General features: G+C 41.4%; 1 protein-coding gene, 1 long non-coding RNA gene and 1 pseudogene across 4 annotated transcripts; 2 read left to right on the forward strand and 1 right to left on the reverse strand.

Annotated features, from left to right (window-relative positions):
- The first annotated feature begins 665 nt into the window (after positions 1–665).
- On the forward strand, positions 666–4,643 carry LOC124018104 (proteasome subunit alpha type-4-like). The gene is made up of 9 exons (XM_046333379.1): positions 666–747; positions 1,192–1,220; positions 2,346–2,388; positions 2,512–2,674; positions 2,944–3,021; positions 3,192–3,280; positions 3,453–3,583; positions 3,957–4,080; positions 4,394–4,643. The coding sequence occupies exons 2-9, from the start codon at positions 1,218–1,220 to the stop codon at positions 4,546–4,548; spliced, it is 786 nt and encodes a 261-aa protein (XP_046189335.1). The 5' UTR covers positions 666–747; positions 1,192–1,217; the 3' UTR covers positions 4,549–4,643.
- Positions 4,644–4,983: 340 nt separating this feature from the next.
- On the reverse strand, positions 4,984–13,674 carry LOC124018105 (annotated as a pseudogene).
- On the forward strand, positions 12,934–19,414 carry LOC124018106. Of its 3 annotated transcripts, XR_006835571.1 has the most exons (4): positions 12,934–13,789; positions 14,373–14,540; positions 18,220–18,362; positions 18,972–19,414. It is a non-coding gene; the product is annotated as an uncharacterized LOC124018106 (long non-coding RNA). The 3 variants fall into 3 exon arrangements; XR_006835570.1 differs by lacking the exon at positions 14,373–14,540 and having other exon boundaries at positions 13,102–13,789; XR_006835572.1 differs by lacking the exons at positions 12,934–13,789; positions 14,373–14,540 and adding an exon at positions 17,896–17,950.
- The last annotated feature ends 1,369 nt before the right edge of the window (positions 19,415–20,783 follow it).

The following is a 20,783-nucleotide window of genomic DNA, read 5'->3' on the forward strand; positions in this document are numbered from 1 at the left end:
TATCAAGCACTTTGAGAGCCTGTTTGTAGACAGACTGAATAGGTTTTAATGTTGTACAGCAAGCTTGGGCCCAACTCGTCAAGCAGTATGTTAAGTGGGGGAGTATCATAGATTTGAAGTACAGTTTTGCTACCTCTGTAGTCAAACAATTTCGTATGAATCGGAAATTAGCTAGATTGAATTTAGTTATTTGAATTACCTTTTTTACATGCTTTTTAAAAGAGAGGTTGGAATCAAGTATGATGGCAAGGTACTTAAAATCGGATACCACCTGGAGCTTCTCCCCTGACACATAGACATCTGGCTCAGTAGCATCTGTTGCCCTCTTTGTGAAGAACATGCAAACAGTTTTTTTCACATTGAGTTGGAATTCGTTGAGGATGGTCCTTCCCTTCCTCCTCTGAATAGCCTCCACTGGTTTACACCCAGAGGAAACTTGAAGTGTCCCTGAGTTGAATGGACCCCCCTCCCATTCTACCTAAAGATAACTCTTTATTGTGCAATATGTAAAAAATAAATAAATGACATATCTTATAGAAATACTTTACATTTTTCTTTGTATGATAACTAGTATAAAATATAATTAATTGTGCACATTTACACCGTAATTATTCATTTACAAAGTATATAGGACGGAACTTTTATTCTGAAGGACTCCAAAAAATACCGGACCCGGAAGTTCTTAGTTATTCTTGCTTGCTTCCCAGCGGTGTGTCAGCAACAAACTACAGCATCAGGCTAGCTAAGGTAAATAGCTGTTTTATATTCCTGTCTGTTTAGCCACATGTTTACTATAAAAATATCATAAATTGCAAAAAGTGACTTCTTGTTAAAACGGCGCCAAAAGTCAGCTAGCCTATCCAGTCATTGTGAAGATAGCTAGCTAAGGGTTAGCATGCTAGCTAGCAAGCATATTTCTGTTTAACATTTGCCTTGTATGAATGAACTGTTAACTCGCTAACGTTTGCTGACTAACGCTACTCTAGCTAATTGAGCTACTACTGTAGCTATATGTTAACTTTCTAATTGGCTAGCTAGCTATACTTTAATCAAATAATATAGTTCGCAAACTTACCAGCCCCTGTCTAATAAACAGTAGGCATGATTTGCCATGCCCCTTTTGACAGCAGCACTTATTGTTTTGAGCTTTGATTATGGAACTTCATTAATATTGTTGGAATTATTTCGCAGGTTTTATTTTACAGGCAGGTTAAATCATGGTAAGTAGCCAGCTACGTTAATGTCGCTATCTGTAATGTACAAGTAACTTCAAAAATAAAGGAAACACTAACATAGTGTCTTAAAGTGGCAATATGTAACTTTTTGGGCGATCCGACCAAATTCACAGAAATGTGAGTTATAGATTTATCATTCTACTTCAAAGCAAGTCTAAGAAGCAGTAGATCTGTTCTATGTGCGTTATTTCAATGCTTTTTTCCGTTACGTTTTGTTTTTGCATCTTTTACTTTGTTTTGTACCAGTTTCAAACAGCTGAAAATACAATATTTTTGGTTATGGAAAATATATTTATCAGTGGTTTAGAGGGTACAATGATTCTCTACACCAGGGATATTCAACTCTGACCCTACAAGGTCTGGAGCCTGCTGGTTTTCTGTTCTACCTGATAATTAACTGCACCCACCTGGTGTTCCAGGTCTAAATCAGTCTCTGACCAGAGAGCGACAATGGAAGAGAGAGAAAAAATAGTAGTGGAACTGGCGTCGAGGTCCAGAGTTGAGTTTGAGGGCTCTACACTATAGCTTATTTTGTCAAACTAAAATTAGGCAAACAATTAGAAGTTTTAGCAACCAGGAAATGGCGGAGTGATTTCTTCATAGTGCAACTTTAATAGACCACCACGAGCGGCCAGAACAGCAGCAATGCCCCATGGCATAGATTCTACAAGTGTCTGGAGCTCTATTGGAGGGATGTGACACCATACTTCTATGAGAACTTCCATCATTTGTTGTTTTGTTTAATGGTGGTCTCAGGCACCTGTCCAGAATCTCCCGTAAGTCTTCAATTGGGTTGAGATCTGGTGACTGAGACACACACCCTTTAAACCCCCTATGCTCCTTTGAGACCCCTCTTTCAGACACTGAGATCTCTTCTTCTAGCCATGGTAGCCAGAAAAACAGGGTACTTTTTATTTTATTTGCTTAATTAACTCGGGAACCACATCTGTTAAAGCACCTGCTTTCAATATACCTTGTATCTCTCATTTACTCGTGTTTCCTTTATTTTGGCACTTACCTGTACATGTTTAATGTGATGCAATTGACTACCTTGCAACTTTTACTTGGGTGCTTTCTTGGGAAATTGTTAACACTTATTTGTTTTTGTAGTCTCGTAGATATGATTCCCGGACGACCATTTTCTCACCTGAAGGCAAGTGTTATCTTTCTAATAACGATGTACTGTCCATAATCAATGTTACCATCACATTCAATACTATATTGTCAAGTGTTCTCCTCTAACCAACCATAACAATTCATTGTTGCTGTTTTACAGGACGCTTATATCAGGTGGAGTATGCCATGGAGGCTATTGGCCACGCTGGCTCATGTCTTGGGATTTTAGCCAATGACGGAGTGCTGTTGGCTGCAGAGAGACGGAACATCCACAAGCTGCTTGATGAGGTTTTCTTCTCAGAGAAGATCTACAAGCTCAATGAGTGAGTATGACCATAGTCTCTCTTGCCAGGCTTATATGTAGCACCGCTATTAGCATGCCAACAAGACAGATCAGGATCTTCTCATAAAGTGTCTCAAGACTAGGAGTGTTGATCTAGGATCAGGTCTGCTTTATTATTATTATTATGATCATTATGATCAGAAAAACTGATCCTAGATCAGCACTCTGAAGCTGGGGTGATGTCAGATGCTGCTACATTATGCCCATGGGCTGCTGTGTGATTTGGTGTCGTAACCTTTATCCTTTCAGAGACATGGCTTGCAGTGTTGCCGGAATCACCTCCGATGCTAACGTTCTAACCAATGAGCTGAGGCTAATAGCACAGAGGTACGTTGGGTAGGAAATTCCACGGTCTCTACCTGTGACCCATTTGTTCATTAATTTGTATACCAAGCAATGTACAGTGTTAGTGCAAGACCAACAAGGCATCTCTAGTAATCTAGCACCGTGTCTGTTTATCTGACAGATGATGTGTATGTGTTATTTAATTCACACAGATATCTACTGCAATACCAGGAGCCAATCCCCTGTGAGCAGTTGGTGACAGCGTTGTGTGACATCAAACAGGCCTACACACAGTTTGGAGGTTAGCTATAAGACAAATGACATTAACACCGCAGTTGGGTTCTCTAGTAAACACTGTTGCTGAAACCATATTGGACCAAAGGGCTGTGTGGGAAAAGAACATACCAGAGTCATTAGAGTACAGTTAGGGTAAGCACAGGTTTGATTGTATTTGATGTGTTGTGTGTCTTCAGGGAAGAGGCCGTTTGGAGTGTCTCTGCTGTACATGGGCTGGGACAAACACTACGGCTTCCAGCTGTACCAGAGTGACCCCAGTGGGAACTATGGAGGCTGGAAGGCTACTTGCATCGGCAACAACAGTGCGGTAAGCCTGTTTGCTGTCATCAACATTGGCACAATGCACATGTTTTGGCAGCAGCCTTGCCACAAAGTAAAGATGTGAAATGTCACAGTAGATGGTGCTACAGTGTTGACTGGGAATTAACATATAGCTGATACTTTTATGGCATAATATTTCAATAATTCAGCTCCTTTTCTGGATGTCAGACTTATGGCTGCCTAAGTGGCATACTCCCTCTCAATGAAACTAGACACGATTATCTCATCGAGTGGTACTGAGGTTTTAACCTGCGGTAACTTGTGGAATAGACACTGGCTGGAAAACGATTTTAACCAATCAGCATTCAGGATTAGACCCACCCGTTTGTATAAATCATGTTGTCTTTTCCGCGCCCCAGGCTGCAGTGTCCATGTTGAAGCAGGATTTCAAAGAGGGTGAGATGTCGCTGTCCTCTGCCCTGGCGTTGGCCGTCAAAGTCCTGAACAAGACCATGGACGTCAGCAAGCTCTCGGCGGAGAAAGGTAAGACCTGACATCACTGTTCTAAACAACTCCTGAGCCCGTCCTGCCTTGGCGCACACTGAGTAAACACACTGGAGATGTTGTGTAGAGTGGGACAGTGTTATCCTAATTCACAGCTGTTCTATGGAGAATAGACTAGTGATGATGATGTCTAAAACATTAGACATCATCAGCTGTTGTACATCATGCACACATACTGTGTATAATAAATATGTTGTGTGTCTAGAGATATGCATATTAAGCGATACGTCAGTAATGCAGCCTGAGATATGAACATAGACTGTATGACTCATGGATATCTTGACCTCCCCAGTGGAAATAGCCACCCTGACGCGAGAAGACGGAAAGACCAAGATCAAGGTGCTGAAACAGAAAGAGGTGGAGGAGCTGATCAAACGACACGAGGCTGAAGAAGCCAAGGCCGAGAAGGACAAGAAAGACAAAGAACAGAAGGAGAAGGACAAATAAACACGTATTTAGAATTCATACTTTCCTAAAAAATCCCGTAATGTGTTACGCGCCTGTTTGTCTTTTTCTTTATTAAAATATTGAAAGCAAATGTGCTGATAGAATCTCTAGTTTTATTATGGTGTGTATCCGAGCAGACTTCTCAGAAATACTTTGAGGACTGCAGTAACCCCCCCTCAAGCCAAGGCACGGGAAAGATTAATGCCACAGGGTATGTCCTGATTGTTTAGAGAATTTCACTGTTGTGAACTGGGTCATGTTCAGTAGGGCACACAGTAGCAACACATTTTAAAGCACTTGTTATTAAGCTCAGCTTGTTTCACTTAGAACAACCAATATACTTGTATGCAATTTACTTGGATTCACATCATTACACATGGGCACACATGGGCTGTTAACTAGTGTTAAGTTCCAAAACACAATACTGACAAGAACAGAGGTATAACAGGAATTTTATTCCATGTTTAGTGTCACGACATGGAAATCTAAAATGTATATAGCTAAGACACGATAGTATAAAAAGTAGGAAGAGAGTATGTGCATAGTATGTAAGTTGTATCAGCAACAGGGGAATGTAAGTTCTTGCTGTCACACGTGCAGCCTAATCTTCAACTGAATGCACAAGCAGAATGGAAAGTGAGTCCAGTACACAGTATGTATTAAGTGCTCCCCTGACCTCCGCTAAATCTGTCAATAATGGGAGTTTACATGGATCAATCACTCAATTCAAGACATAGACATTTGCACTTTAAAATACATTTGTTGCAGCGGTTCAGTCAAAGAAATGGTCCTGAAAGCGTACCCGTAATTTAATTATCCAGAAGTCTAGATTCCAATATGTGCCATATTGCCCTTAGCCCCCTCTTCCAGTACACTGTTTTATATTATCAGTCCCTCACCATTAATATAATAATAATATATGCCATTTAGCAGACGCTTTTATCCAAAGCGACTTACAGTCATGTGTGCATACATTCTACGTATGGGTGGTCCCGGGGATCGAACCCACTACCCTGGCGTTACAAGCGCCATGCTCTACCAACTGAGCTACACAGGACCACTGCACTGTGGAGTTTAAGTTAATATTTTTAGCACTGAGTGTCCCACTTGTACTAGAAGATGTGGCAACATTTACAGTTTAGTCATTTAGCAGATGCTTTCATCCAAAAATACTTAAAGTAGTGAGTGCATATTGTTTTTCACACTGTTCCTCCGGGGGAATCGAACCCACAATCCTGCTCTACCAACTGGGCCACACAGGTGATAACATGCAAGACGTCAAGAACGCAGCCGCCTAATAGGTTCAATCTTTTTGGTTATCTCCTTGAAGGTTCTATCACTGAAGAGGTCTACAGAATTAATGGCTTGCTCTCCGTCATGACTACAGCACTACATATGAGAAGTGCAGAGAGGAAGAGAGAGGCGAGTCTTGTCCCAATATGCTTAAATAGATTCCTTTTCTTGTTTCCTATCACCACCACAGGAAAAAAACAAAGGTCAGTTAGGCATGGAAAAGAGACTATTGGGTCAGAGCAAAGATGAGTGATCCCCTCCTGATCAACCCAAACATCAATCTTCCTCTGACTCCGGGCATGTTGGACTCATGGAGTAGCCCAAAAACACAAGGTCTGCTCGGGGTGGTATCAGAGGGTGGCCTGGTTTCACAATCTCAAACCCTATGTAGTGGAAAGTCCTGGTAAGAAGTGCTGGAAAGATGTAGAAAACAGGATTGTTAACGTGACTGTTCAGACCATCTCTAAATTCAGTTTCCCTTTTTCAATTTTAGTGTGCACTTTGCATTATTCCTGATGTTTTTTTAGTAGTATGGTTAGAAGTCACTAACGTGACATTCATTTATCAATTCATCTTTCAACTAATTGAATAATGTGTCTAATATAAAGCACTTTTTTCACCTTTATTTAACCAGGTAGACTAGTTGAGAACAAGTTCTCATTTACAACTGATAAAGCAGAGCAGTGCGACATAAACAAGCGCACAGTCAATAACACAATAGGAAAAAAAAGTCTATAAGTCTATATGTCGTGAGGTGGTAAGGCAATAAATAGGCCATACTAGTGAGGTAATTACAGTTTAGTAAATTAACATGAATGATGGATGTGCAGATGATGATGTGCAAGTAGAAATACTGGTGTGCAAAAGAGCAGAAAAGTAAATAAAAACAATATGGGGATGAGGTAGGAAGATTGGATGGGCTATTTACAGATGGGCTATGTACAGCTGCAGTGATCGGTTAACTGCTCAGATTGCTGATGTTGAAAGTTGGTGAGGGAAATATAAGTCTCCAACTTAAGTAATATTTGCAATTCGTTCCAGTCACTAGCAGAGAACTGGAAGGAAAGGTGAGGTGTTTGCTTAGGGGATGACCAGTGAGATATACCTGCTGGAGTGCATACTACGAGTGGGTGTTGTTATAGTGACCAGAGAGCTGAGATAAGGCAGAGCTTTACCTAACAAAGACTTATAGATGACCTGGAGCCAGTGGGTCTGGCGACGAAGATGCAGCGAGGGCCAGCCAACGAGAGCATACATGTCGCAGTGGTGGGTGGTATATGGGGCTTTGGTTGTTAAAACAGATGGCACTGTGATAGACTGCATCCAGTTTGCTGAGTAGAGTGTTGGAGGCTATTTTGTAAATGACATCGCCGAAGTCGAGGATTGGTAGGATAGTCAGTTTTACGAGGGCATGTTTTGGCGGCGTAAGTGAAGGAGGTTGCGAAATAGGAAGCAGATTCTAGATGTCATTTTGGATTGGAGATGTTTAATATGAGTCTGGAAGGAGAGTTTACAGTCTAGCCAGACACCTAGGTATATGTAGTTGTCCACATATTCTAAGTCAGAACTGTCCAGAATAGTGATGCTAGTCGGGCGGGTGGGTGCGGGCGGCGAGCGGTTGAAAAGCATGCATTTAGTTTTACTAGCATTTAAGGGCAGTTGGAGGCCACGGACGGAGTGTTGTATGGCATTGAAGCTTGTTTGGAGGTTTGTTAACAGTGTCCGAGGAAGGGCTAGATGTATACACTACACATGAAAGAAAATGTGTCTAGACTTTGACATACCTTGATCCACTCTGCTTTTGGAGAACCACAGAAACACATGGCTGACTCCTAACTTTTCTTCCGAGAACAGGAGGAGACTGGTGAGTCTGATAAGAGAGAAGAGGGGAAAGAAGATAGGGGTGTATCTCAAATGTAAGTGTTGCTCCTTTGTGTTCCCTTCCATACTCATGTACACTGTAATATGCAGGATTCTCCCAAAGTAGTCCTCTGTGGCTCCACCCAGTACAGCACATATCCAAGCTGCAGGCTAAGGTTAAATCTAGACTTTGTTTCCTCTATCGCAATCGCTCCTCACCCCCTACCCATGCTAGATTACGGAGACGTAATTTATAGATCGGCAGGTAAGGGTGCTCTCGAGCGGCTAGATGTTCTGTACCATTTGGAACGAGCTGCAAAAAACACTCAAACTGGACCGCATCACTACATTTGAAGACTCAATCATGGACACTCTTACTGACACTTGTGGCTGCTTCAGGTGCTGTATTGTTGTCTCTACCTTTTTGCCCTTTGTGCTGTTGTCTGTCCCCAACAATGCTTGTACCATGTTGTGTTGCTACCGTGCTGTGTTGTCATGTTGTGTTGCTGCCATGCTGTGTTGTGTTGTTGTCTTAGGTCTCTCTTTATGTAGTGGTGTCTCTTGTCGTGATGCGTGTTTTGTCCTACATTTTATTTCTAATCCCAGCCCCCGTCCCCGTAGGAGGCCTCTTGTCTCTTGGAAGGCCGTCATCGTAAATAATAATTTGTTGTTTTAAAGTGCACTTTTTTTTTAGACTTAATTCCAGCCTTACTGATGGCATAATGCATGGTTATAACAGGTGTATGTATGCATGGTTATAACAGGTGTATGTATGCATGGTTATAACAGGTGTATGTATGCATGGTTATAACAGGTGTATGTATGCATGGTTATAACAGGTGTATGTATGCATGGTTATAACAGGTGTATGTATGCATGGTTATAACAGGTGTATGTATGCATGACTATAAAGCCAGCAAGGATAGATGGCAGTTCCTCCTCACCCCTCTTTGCTGCCCTCAGGAAGTGAACCCTCTGGGATCTCCAGGAAGAGGCTGTCTGAGGTGAACATAGTCTCCCAGCATGCATTGCGTTGCTCGCTCAGCTGGTAGTGAAAGTGCAGGATGGGAAGAGATCCACGCACAGAGGTCACCTGGGTCACTGTCAGCCTTCCATCCTGAGTGAGGGAAGCAAAACGTGTTGGCACACTGTTCGATACAGATCTTCCACAGTTATTAGATGGACAAGGTTTTGACCCATAACATATGTCATTGTCAGCTTTCTATCTAGGAACTAGATCAGTTACACTTTAGCCTGATCTAGCATCTATCTCAGTAAGGGAATCCTGTTGTTATGATTATTGCCTATGAGCGTAATATTTTTTCTAACCAATGGACCTCCAGCAGAATTACTCTCTTCACCATTGTTGTTTGATCGACACAGTGACTGATATTAACTTATACACATAGTGACATTAACCTGTACACATAGTGACATTAACCTGATACACATAGCAACATTAACCTGATACACATAGCGACATTAACCTGATACACATAGCAACATTAACATGTACACATAGCAACATTAACATGTACACATAGCAACATTAACATGTACACATAGCAACATTAACATGTACACATAGCAACATTAACCTGATACACATAGCAACATTAACCTGATACACATAGCGACATTAACCTGATACACATAGCAACATTAACCTGATACACATAGCAACATTAACATGTACACATAGCAACATTAACATGTACACATAGCAACATTAACATGTACACATAGCAACATTAACCTGATACACATAGCGACATTAACCTGATACACATAGCAACATTAACCTGATACACATAGTGACATTAACCTGTACACATAGTGACATTAACCTGTACACATAGTGACATTAACCTGTACACATAGTGATATTAACCTGATACACATAGTGACATTAACCTGTACACAGTGACATTAACCTGTACACATAGCAACATTAACCTGTAGACATAGCGACATTAACCTGTACACATAGTGATATTAACCTGATACACTTAGTGACATTAACCTGTACACAGTGACATTAACCTGTACACATAGCAACATTAACCTGTAGACATAGCGACATTAACCTGTACACATAGTGATATTAACCTGATACACATAGTGACATTAACCTGATACACATAGCGACATTAACCTGTACACATAGTGACATTAACCTGTACACATAGTGATATTAACCTGATACACATAGTGACATTAACCTGTACACATAGTGATATTAACCTGATACACATAGTGACATTGACCTGTACATAGCGACATTAACCTGTACACATAGTGATATTAACCTGATACACATAGTGACATTAACCTGTACACATAGTGATATTAACCTGATACACATAGTGACATTAACCTGTACACATAGTGATATTAACCTGATACACATAGTGACATTAACCTGATACACATAGTGATATTAACCTGTAGACATAGTGATATTAACCTGTACACATAGTGATATTAACCTGTACACATAGTGATATTAACATGTACACATAGTGACATTAACAGATACACATATTGACAATAACCTGTAAATTACACACAGGGATATTCAAGCCATTCTCTGCCTGTTCTCCCATTTTGACTAATTCCAGGCAGTCTAGGATGAAACTTGTCCTTGTTTACAAGGGTCACTTGTTCACTACTAAAAGTAGCAAGGATTAACCTAACTTTAAGAGCATGCTTTTGGGCGTGTGTAGGAATGCTGAGTATCTTTGGGCTTGTGTCATTTTGTGGTTCACTAGCGTTCTGGGTTAACGAGAGTGGGTTTTGGCGCCTGAGACAGTGACCCACATCACTGAACATGTTAACAAGTAGCTAAACAGACCATGTAAACCGACTGCAGTCTCTCAATTGGTAGATGGAGCATCAAGTGAAGTGCCTGTGGGCTTATGGCTATAAAGCTAAACAGTACGATGCAATGTATTTTTTGACAAAATGTGCTAATTTTAAACATTCATCTTTGTAATATCCTCATGGTTATTAAAACAGACATCCTTCCTAATTTCTTCCCTTAATGACCTATGTGTTTGGATGAGTGAAATTCAAGTTTCTAACCCCATTGCTTTAACCAATCCAATTCTCTCAGGTCTTTGATTGATAACTTCAATAGAGGAAGAATACATTGTTTGGCTATTGGGATGGGGCCCTATAGGGACTCACTTTGTGAAGGAGCACATGAAGAGGGGGATCCCTGGCAGTCCCTCGCCCACCTGGGATCTTCAGCGGTGGGTGAGGGGCATCAGGAGCACCACAGAGGCCCTGGAGCCTGGTGTTTGGAGCAGCCCATATACGACACCAACATGGGACTGGCGGTACACAGAACAACAAGGTGAGGTTGGCTAAGTCATGTTAAGTTATTGTAATATAAGTGGCCTTGGATAGGATGGTCAGTTAGCATAGGGTACCAGTTCAAATAAAAACAGAGACACTAGCCTGACCCAAAAAAGCCTTTCACCTCAGAGTGCTATTGTACTGTATATGCAGGCTGGGATTAAAGCAGCCTATTGTACTTCCAATTAAAAATGTTAATGAAGAAGAATGTCAGCAGAGTTTGTTCACTCAAAACACCCCACATTTGGCATTCACACTCAAAACTATAACATGTTTCTATTATTTTACTAAACCAACCTTTAAAAAACTCATTATTTACAGCTCACTGGCAGAGAGGGAATTAGGTCAGGAATTAAGAGCCTGGCTAGGAAACCATGACCTAGTGTGTGCTAGTGGACATGTAACCTCTAACCTGACCTATATACCAGCGGAGGCTACTGATGGGAAGGACGGGCTCATAATAATGTCTGGAATGGAGCAAATGGAATGGCATCAAACACATGTATTTGATACCATTCCACTGACTCCGCTCCAGCCATTACCACGAGCCCGTCCTTCCCAATTAAGGTACCACTCCTGTGCTGTATACTGAAAACACATCCCAACAAGACACCTATAGAACTTTCTAGAAAAGTAGGGCTCAGGTCCATCTAACTAACCACCCACATATTAATAACAACATCTCAGTGTGCTGCACTGTGGGAGGAGAGAGTCTACTATCCATTCAAGCAAGGGTACTATTTCTGAGTGGCTTATCTAATTCTCTAGGGGGGAGGAGTCTGCATAAAGCAGCGGTTGTGTAACAGGGACAGATCCGGTGGCTGGAATTGTGCTGTGGCAGAGATCCTCATAGCCCTACTATGTGCTGTGAATCAAATCAAATTGTATTGGTCACATACACATGTTTAGCAGATGTTATTGCGGGTGTAGCGAAATGCTTGTAACGTTTAAAAAAGGAGATTGAAGGAAAAAATGATGCAAAGAAACTACTCTATGCAAATAACAAAACTATGTTACAGTGATGTAAAATGAAGATGGATTTGCTATTGATATTTTGTCATTCGATAGTGGTTCATGAATCATTCAAATGAAGCTGTTGAGCCAGTAGTCAATAAAAGTGATTCCTGAGGCATGCATGATGCACTGTTTTGAGGAACAATGGGCAACACGGGTTTCAGACCGTCTGTCTACAGATGTTATCCCTGTTTTGAGGAACAATGGGCAACACGGGTTTCAGACCGTCTGTCTACAGATGTTATCCCTGTTTTGAGGAACAATGGGCAACACGGGTTTCAGACCATCTGTCTACAGATGTTATCCCTGTTTTGAATGCATGTACTTTTCACAAATTGGATATTATACCTGGTGACCTACACGAGTCATTATTATCAGATACACAGGTCACAGGATATATATATTTTTAAACTTCAAATAACAATCACTTTAAGTAGCTAGCTATCTGTAATAGAACAATATGTTGAAGTGCACAATCTCACCCTTAAAAAAACAGCATTAATTATTGTAGGAATGACACCAACAGAATAGCTGTAAAAGTGTTGTTGCTCTGTAAAAAGTAAGATATTCCTGTTTTTAGACAGCAGCATATTTCAACATACATTAAGTTTGCAATATTAATTCATATATTTGCTAAATGTTGTTCAAATCATGTAATCAATCTGTTACGCAAATTAAACCAACAATATCAGTAATTCTTACCTCTCTTCAGTGGCAGACATGAGAAAATAATGAAAAAGGAATTTCCTTACAACCAAAACAATAGCTATTCAATAGACGTTCGGCAGAATAATTCACCATCCGTGAAGCGCCAAGTAGTCCTAAAGACGGTCCTATGTTTGTGTTGCAGTGCAGCGCAGATGGGTCTGGACTGCTCTCCGACTGGCCTGTGTGCACCGTGTAAAGACAAACTGGGATCATGACAGGAGTTCCCTGGTGATCAATCCTCCAAATTTCCAGCAGATGGTGCTACAACACCTAACAGTAAAACAAGTGTAGAAATGCGGAAGTCAAAACGTAGTTACAAAAAAAGTGTAGAAATGCGGAAATAAAAACGTAGTTATAAAAAAAGTTCCCCAAAAACGTCGATACTGTGTTGAAGACGAGCAGCTGCTGAACCCAGCTATCAAAAGCGTATTCTCCGTAGTGTAAATGTAACCGACTGAGTAGGCATAGTTATATAGCTCCTGTCACCCAATTGCAGGCCTTCAATGTGTTAAGCTGAGTATTATTGCACAGTTCCTGGAAAAGTCGTCCACTATTACTTGGCTGGGCCTAGCTAGTTAACTTTAGCGCGCTCAAAGTGGTCATATTTAGCCAGCTAAACTCACTTTAAAAATGCACATATTTAATATAATTGATTCATAATGTCAACATGAAAAATAATGACATGTCATATAGGCCGGTAATACTACTGCACACCAGACCAACGAAAGGCATGGTTTAGACATAGCCTGGCATTCTCCAGACCAAGGATAGGCAAACTCCAGTCCTCGGGACAGTATTTCAAAAACATTTTGGGGGATCAGAATGATCCGGATTCTGTAATCCTCATTTTTGCTATCCCGGACCAAATCGATCTGTCTGTTTTTGAACCGATTTTCCAGAAAATAATTGGATAGGATCGTTCTGATCCGGAACCACAATATCAAGGTCACAGAATCCAGATGTTCAGTGCTTTGAACAGACCTACACCTCGCCATCTACTGGACAGGTTGTGTTACTACTTCTTCATTGTCATAGAGAAACTTTAAACTACATGAATAATGTACCTTGATTCAAAATAGTAGAGCCTGCATTTCACTTATAAGTAAATGGATGTATTTATTTGACACTTCTCAATATAACAACTGACCACAACTGGCTTACCTATACTGTGGTCAATGATTAATTATTTTTAACCTTTTTTTTTTTTAACTAGGCAAGCCAGTTAACAACACATTCTTATTTACAATGATGTCCTAAATCAAATCAAATCAAATGTTATTTGTCACATACACATGGTTAGCAGATGTTAATGCGAGTGTAGCGAAATGCTTGTGCTTCTAGTTCCGACAATGCAGTAATAACCAACAAGTAATCTAGCTAACAATTCCAAAACTACTACCTTATAGACACAAGTGTAAGAGGATAAAGAATATGTACATAAAGATATATGAATGAGTGATGGTACAGAGCGGCATAGGCAAGATACAGTAGATGGTATTGAGTGTAGTATATACATATGAGATGAGTATGTAAACAAAGTGGCATAGTTAAAACGAATTGTAATGAACAATGCTCATTTGCCTCTACAGAGCATTCTAGTTGCTCTCTTCGCCAACCGGGGTTATGATGAGAAGCCAGAGGTTGCTCTGCCAAGTGGACTAAACGATAAAGTGACTGGGACAGAGAAGTACGAGCAGTTCCATTATCAGCATGTCATTCTCCAGCTGCTCCAGCTGCGTACCCCCTCTAGCACCAGGGTTAGCGCACTCTCAAATGTTGTTTTTTGCCATCATTGTGTAAGCCTGCCACACACACACACTATATGATCTATACAACACACACACAATACAATTTATACGACACACACACACTATACAACCTTTATTAAACATAAGAATGAGTGTGAGTTTTTGTCACAACCCGGCTCGTGGGAAGTGACAAAGAGCTCTTATAGGGCCAGGGCACAAATAATAATATTATAATAATAATCAATCATTTTGCTCTTTATTTAGCTATCTTATATTTAAAACCTTATTTTTTCATCAATAATTGTGAATAACTCACCACAGGTTAATGAGAAAGGTGTGCTTAAAAGGATGCACCTACAGTAGGGAGAACACGTATTTGATACACTGCTGATTTTGCAGGTTTTCCTACTTACAAAGCATGTAGAGGTCTGTAATTTTATCATAGGTACACTTCAACTGTGAGAGACGGAATCTAAAACAAAATCCAGGTAATCACATTGTATGATTTTTAAGTAAATTATTTGCATTTTATTGCATGACATAAGTATTTGATCACCTACCAACCAGTAAGAATTCTCTCACAGACCTGTTAGTTTTTCTTTAAGAAGACCCCCTGTTCTCCACTCATTACCTGTATTATGTATTAACAGCACCTGTTTGAACTCGTTACCTGTATAAAAGACACCTGTCCACACACTCAATCAAACAGACTCCAACCTCTCCTCAATGGCCAAGACCAGAGAGCTGTGTGGACAAAGCTCTCTGGTCTTGGCCATTGTGGAGAGGTTGGAGTCTGTTTGATTGAGTGTGTGGACAGGTGTCTTTTATACAGGTAACGAGTTCAGGGGTAAAATTGTAGACCTGCACAAGGCTGGGATGGGCTACAGGACAATAGGCAAGCAGCTTGGTGAGAAGGCAACAACTGTTGGCGCAATTATTAGAAAATGGAAGAAGTTCAAGATGACGGTCAATCACCCTCGGTCTGGGGCTCCATGCAAGATCTCACCTCGTGGGGCATCAATGATCATGAGGAAGGTGAGGGATCAGCCCAGAACTACACGGCAGGACCTGGTCAATGACCTGAAGAGAGCTGGGACCACAGTCTCAAAGAAAACCATTAGTAACACACTATGCCGTCATGGATTAAAATCCTGCAGCGCACACAAGGTCCCCCTGCTCAAGCCAGCGCCTGTCCAGGCCCGTCTGAAGTTTGCCAATGACCATCTGGATGATCCAGAGGAGGAATGGGAGAAGGTCATGTGGTCTGATGAGACAAAAATAGAGCTTTTTGGTCTAAACTCCACTCGCCGTGTTTGGAAGAAGAAGAAGGATGAGTACAACCCCAAGAACACCATCCCAACCGTGAAGCATGGAGGTGGAAACATCATTCTTTGGGGATGTTTTTCTGCAAAGGGGACAGGATGACCATATTGGGGGGAGGATAGATGGGGCCATGTATCGCAAGATCTTGGCCAACAACCTCCTTCCCTCAGTAAGAGCATTGAAGATGGGTCGTGGCTGGGTCTTCCAGCATGACAACAACCCGAAACACACAGCCAGGGCAACTAAGGAGTGGCTCTGTAAGAAGCATCTCAAGGTCCTGGTGTGGCTTAGCCAGTCTCCAGTCCTGAAGCCAATAGAAAATCTTTGGAGGAAGCTGAAAGTCCGTATTGCCCAGCGACAGCCCCGAAACCTGAAGGATCTGGAGAAGGTCTGTAGGGAGGAGTGGGCCAAAATCCCTGCTGCAGTATGTGCAAACCTGGTCAAGAACTACAGGAAACGTATGATCTCTGTAATTGCAAACAAAGGCTTCTGTACCAAATATTAAGTTCTGCTTTTCTGATGTATCAAATACTTGTTCTCCCCACTGTAACTCTGCAATTTTGGGTTGTATTGGAGAGAGTCTCAGTATTAAATAATTTTCCACACACAGTCTTTGCCTGTATTTAGTTTTCATGCTAGTGAGGGCCGAGAATCCACTCTCATATAGGTACGTGGTTGCAAAGGGAATCAGTGTCTTAACAGCGCGATTTGACAAGACAAGAAGCTGAGCGCAGCCCTATTCAGAAATCTGTCTCGGTAAGTGGACTGGAGGCAGGGCATGAAAGGGATAACACACCTGCGTAATTGCGCACCCAGCTCACTCAGGTGCTTCTCTATATCACATTTGACATTGTCCGTAAGCTTGAGTTCATTTGCACACAAAATATCATACAATGATGGAAAGACCTGTGTGTTGTCCTTGAGATCATTCAGGAGAGGAAAAAACATCACCCAGATAGGCCAGTTGTGTGAGAAACTTGTGCAAGCGGTCAGACAAGTGAAAATTATGGTCAGTAAAAAACTTTATGCTCGTCTCTCAATTTAAAAAAAGTGTCAAATCTTTGCCCTTGATAACCAGCGCATTGTAAAAAAACGTTGTGAAAACGTTACATGGTCGCTGCCCATATCTTTGCATAATGCAGAAAATACACGAGAGTTCAGGTGCCTTGCTTTAACACAGTTAACCATTTTCACTGTCCAAAACGTCTTTCAAGCTGTTTGGCATTTCCTTGGCAGCAAGAGCCTCTCGGTGGATGCTGCAGGGTACCCAAGTGGCGTCGGGAGCAACTGCTTGCACTCGCGTTACCACTCCACTATGTCTCCCTGTCATGGCTTTTGCGCCATCAGTATAGATACCAACACATCTTGACCACCAAAGTCCATTTGATGTCACAAAGCTGTCCAGTATTTAAAAAATATCCTCATGTTGTCCTGGTTTCCAGTGATTTGCAGAAGAGGATGTCCTCCTTAATTGACCCCCCATAAACGTAACGGACATATACCAGGAGCTGTGCCAGGCCCGACACGTCTGTTGACTCATCCAGCTGTAACGCATAGAATTCACTGGCTTGTATGCGAAGGAGTAATTGTTTCAAAACATCTCCTGCCATGTCACTGATGCGTCGTGAAACAGTGTTGTTTGATGAAGACGTTGTCTGTATAGTTTTTTGGACCTTTTCCCCCAGCATTGTCCCATCCATATCCGCGGCAGCAGGAAGAATGAAGTCCTCCACAATAGTATGAGGCTTGCCTGTCCTAGCCACTCGGTAGCTCACCATATAAGATGCTTCTAGCCCCTTATTATCTGTTACTTTAATACATGTCTTACTACTCGAAAGTCGTCTTTATTCTCGCTCAAAAACTCCCATGGCTTATTTTTCAAATTGTCATGTTTTGTTTCTAAATGTCTGTGCAAGAGTGAAGGTTTCCCGCGAGAGAGTAACGGTTAATGTGATTGGATAATGGTTAATGTGATTGGATAATGGTTAATGTGATTGGATGTTAATTATTTGACAAGGCTACCTGTATTTGACATTGTGTTGTTATTTCGCTGATGGTTCCAAAAAAAAATTTGGCAGTGAAACGAGGATACTCAGGTGAGAAAAAACCTCCCCAAATGTATAGTCCCGTTGGAAAATAGAAATGTACTGTTTGAAAATGTGAAGAATCCTTTTATTTTTATTTTTTTTTAAAAACGTGAATCACATTTTTATTTGGCGTACCCCAGACGGCATTTGTACACGGACCCCAGTTTGGGAAAACCTGGTCTACGTTAGCAGTTTCTCAGATACATTTATTTTAACAGCAACCCTTTAATGTAACAGTTTGTTCAGGGTATGATGATCTTTCCCTTTTAAATTTACAGGAATTGTTGGGTGAAGAGTTGCCTGAGAAGTTCATACCCTCACACTTGATTTGTCCACTAACTAACAAGATGTTTGTTGACCCAGTGAAGAACCAGGAGGGAACAGTGTACGAGCGAAAGGCCATTGAGAAACATCTGAAGAGGTAAGCTGGTTATTATTCATATTGATATGTCGTTATTTATGATTCATAATTAACGTGTTGCTTTTATAAAGAAATCCACAAATATTAAGCTGATGTCGTTATGTGTGGTTGTTCATCGGCTGCTTCTGAGTTTGTTTAAACACAAGCCACGTTCGTGTAATTCTTAATTCTTTCCTTACTTAGATTTATGTGTATTTGAGTATATGTTGTGAAACTGTTAGATATTGCTGCACTGTCGGAGCTAGAAGCACAAGCATTTCGCTACACCTGCAATAACATCTGCTAAACACGTGTATGTGACCAATAACATTTGATTTGTATTAATTGTGGGCTCAAATATTAGCAAATGACTGTTAGTTTATTTATCAAATACATTTTTCTCATCCCTTGCATGCAGAACTGAAATAACACATTGCTGGCAACTATATCAGTTCGGTGTCAGTAGTTTTTGTGTCTTATTGCAATAGGCTTAGACATTTAACTGATTGACAATTCTTCAAACAGGAAAGTCTTCGCCTACTGTAAACATTTTAAATGACTTAACGAATTAAATGAATTATTTGACCACTATTTTTTGAGAATGGTTTACTGTCTTCCCAACATTTACAGGACATGGCATGGAACTGATCCCAAGACAAACAAGTTACTGACATTAACTGACCTCAAGCCCTACCAAGACATGAGAAAAATGGCGAGGGACTATCGCAAACAGCAAATTCAGTAGACAGATGTTTAAAACACAATGTGATAGCCAAAATTTAGCATTCCTGCCTTGTAGCCTACACCTTTTGGTGAAACATGATGATGATGTTGGAACAAACATTGAAGTATGCTAACAATTGTCTGTAACTGATATTTATACTTTCTAGAGGGAATAGGTCTTCATTTTCTTAGGGTTTGTACTTGATTATAAACTGGGTGGATCGGGCCTTGAATGCTGCTTGGCTTACAGCCATGGTATATCAGACCGTATACCACGTGTATGACAAAACATTTATTTTTACTGCTCTAATTACATTGGTAACCAGTTTATAATAACAATAAGGTACCTCAGGGGTTTGTGGTATATGGCCAATATACCACGGCTAAGGGCTGTATCCAGGCACTCCGCGTTGTGTCATGCTTAAAAACAGCCCTTAGCCATGCATGGTATATTGGCCATATACCACACCTCCTCGTGCATTATTGCTTAATTATAGCACATTTCATGTGTAGCTAATTAATATTCATATCCATGGCCAATTCCTATTAAACTCTTGTCAAAAAACTGTTGAATAGACCAGTCGTACGTGGTGTGATCGTGGTTCATGACTCTAATAACTTTTCTCCTGAACGGAGGGTTCTATTTATTAGTGGCATGTGGAAGAGTGCAATGGAGATTCCCTTCCCCGTGCTGCACTCTGAGTGACTCCTATGTTGCTATTATCAATAGCAATTTAACTCGTGAGGTTACTAATCCTCTTACTGAGTGTTGCTGGACTGACTGTGGTATTGGTACTGAAATGTTATCCTACAGGAGACATGATTAGAGCATTTTACTAGTTGTCTTGTAGTGACTACTACACATGGCAAGGAATGATTATTGTTGCCATTTGTTTTGGAGGTGGACAAGTCCACTGGACGTCCTTTACGACCAGTGTGGTGCACCTCAGTGTGGTACTTCCAGTGTGGTGCACCTCAGTACCATCTTAGATGTGTTCTAAGATAATCCCCGTCTGGGGGCCTGTCTGCTCCTCACTGTTCTCATAGGGGAGTTTACAACTAGATTTGATTTATGCTCTGGTGGCCTCGTACGGTGTTGTTCGTAGCCTCAACCCCCCCACTATCATGGGTCTGGGCTACTATTCCCCCCCTTTGTGTCTCCGGACCCCCACACCGGCCTTGATGAGGCTCATCATGGGTCTGGGCTACTATTCCCCCTCTTTGTGTCTCCGGACCCCCCCACCGGCCTCGATAAGGCTCATCATGGGTCTGGGCTACTATTCCTCCCCCTTTGTGTCTCGGGCCCCCCCCCACCAGCGGGTTGGCAGGAACTAATGGGGATCCCTAATAAACTCCAGGAAGAGAAGCTGCTGCCTTGGCAGGAACTAATGGGGATCCATAATAAACTCCAGGAAGAGTAGCTGCTGCCTTGGCAGGAACTAATGGGGATCCATAATAAACTCCAGGAAGTTTTATATGTAATGTAGCTGCTGCCTTGGGGATCCAGGAAGAGTAGCTGCTGCCTTGGCAGGAACTAATGGGGATCCCTAATAAACCCCAGGAAGAGTAGCTGCTGCCTTGGCAGGAGCTAATGGGGATCCATAATAAACACCAGGAAGAGAAGCTGCTGCCTTGGCAGGAACTAATGGGGATCCATAATAAACTCCAGGAAGAGAAGCTGCTGCCTTGGCAGGAACTAATGGGGATCCATAATAAACT

The sequence above is a fragment of the Oncorhynchus gorbuscha genome, unplaced genomic scaffold (genome assembly GCF_021184085.1).
Source record: "Oncorhynchus gorbuscha isolate QuinsamMale2020 ecotype Even-year unplaced genomic scaffold, OgorEven_v1.0 Un_scaffold_390, whole genome shotgun sequence".
NCBI lineage: Eukaryota > Metazoa > Chordata > Actinopteri > Salmoniformes > Salmonidae > Oncorhynchus > Oncorhynchus gorbuscha.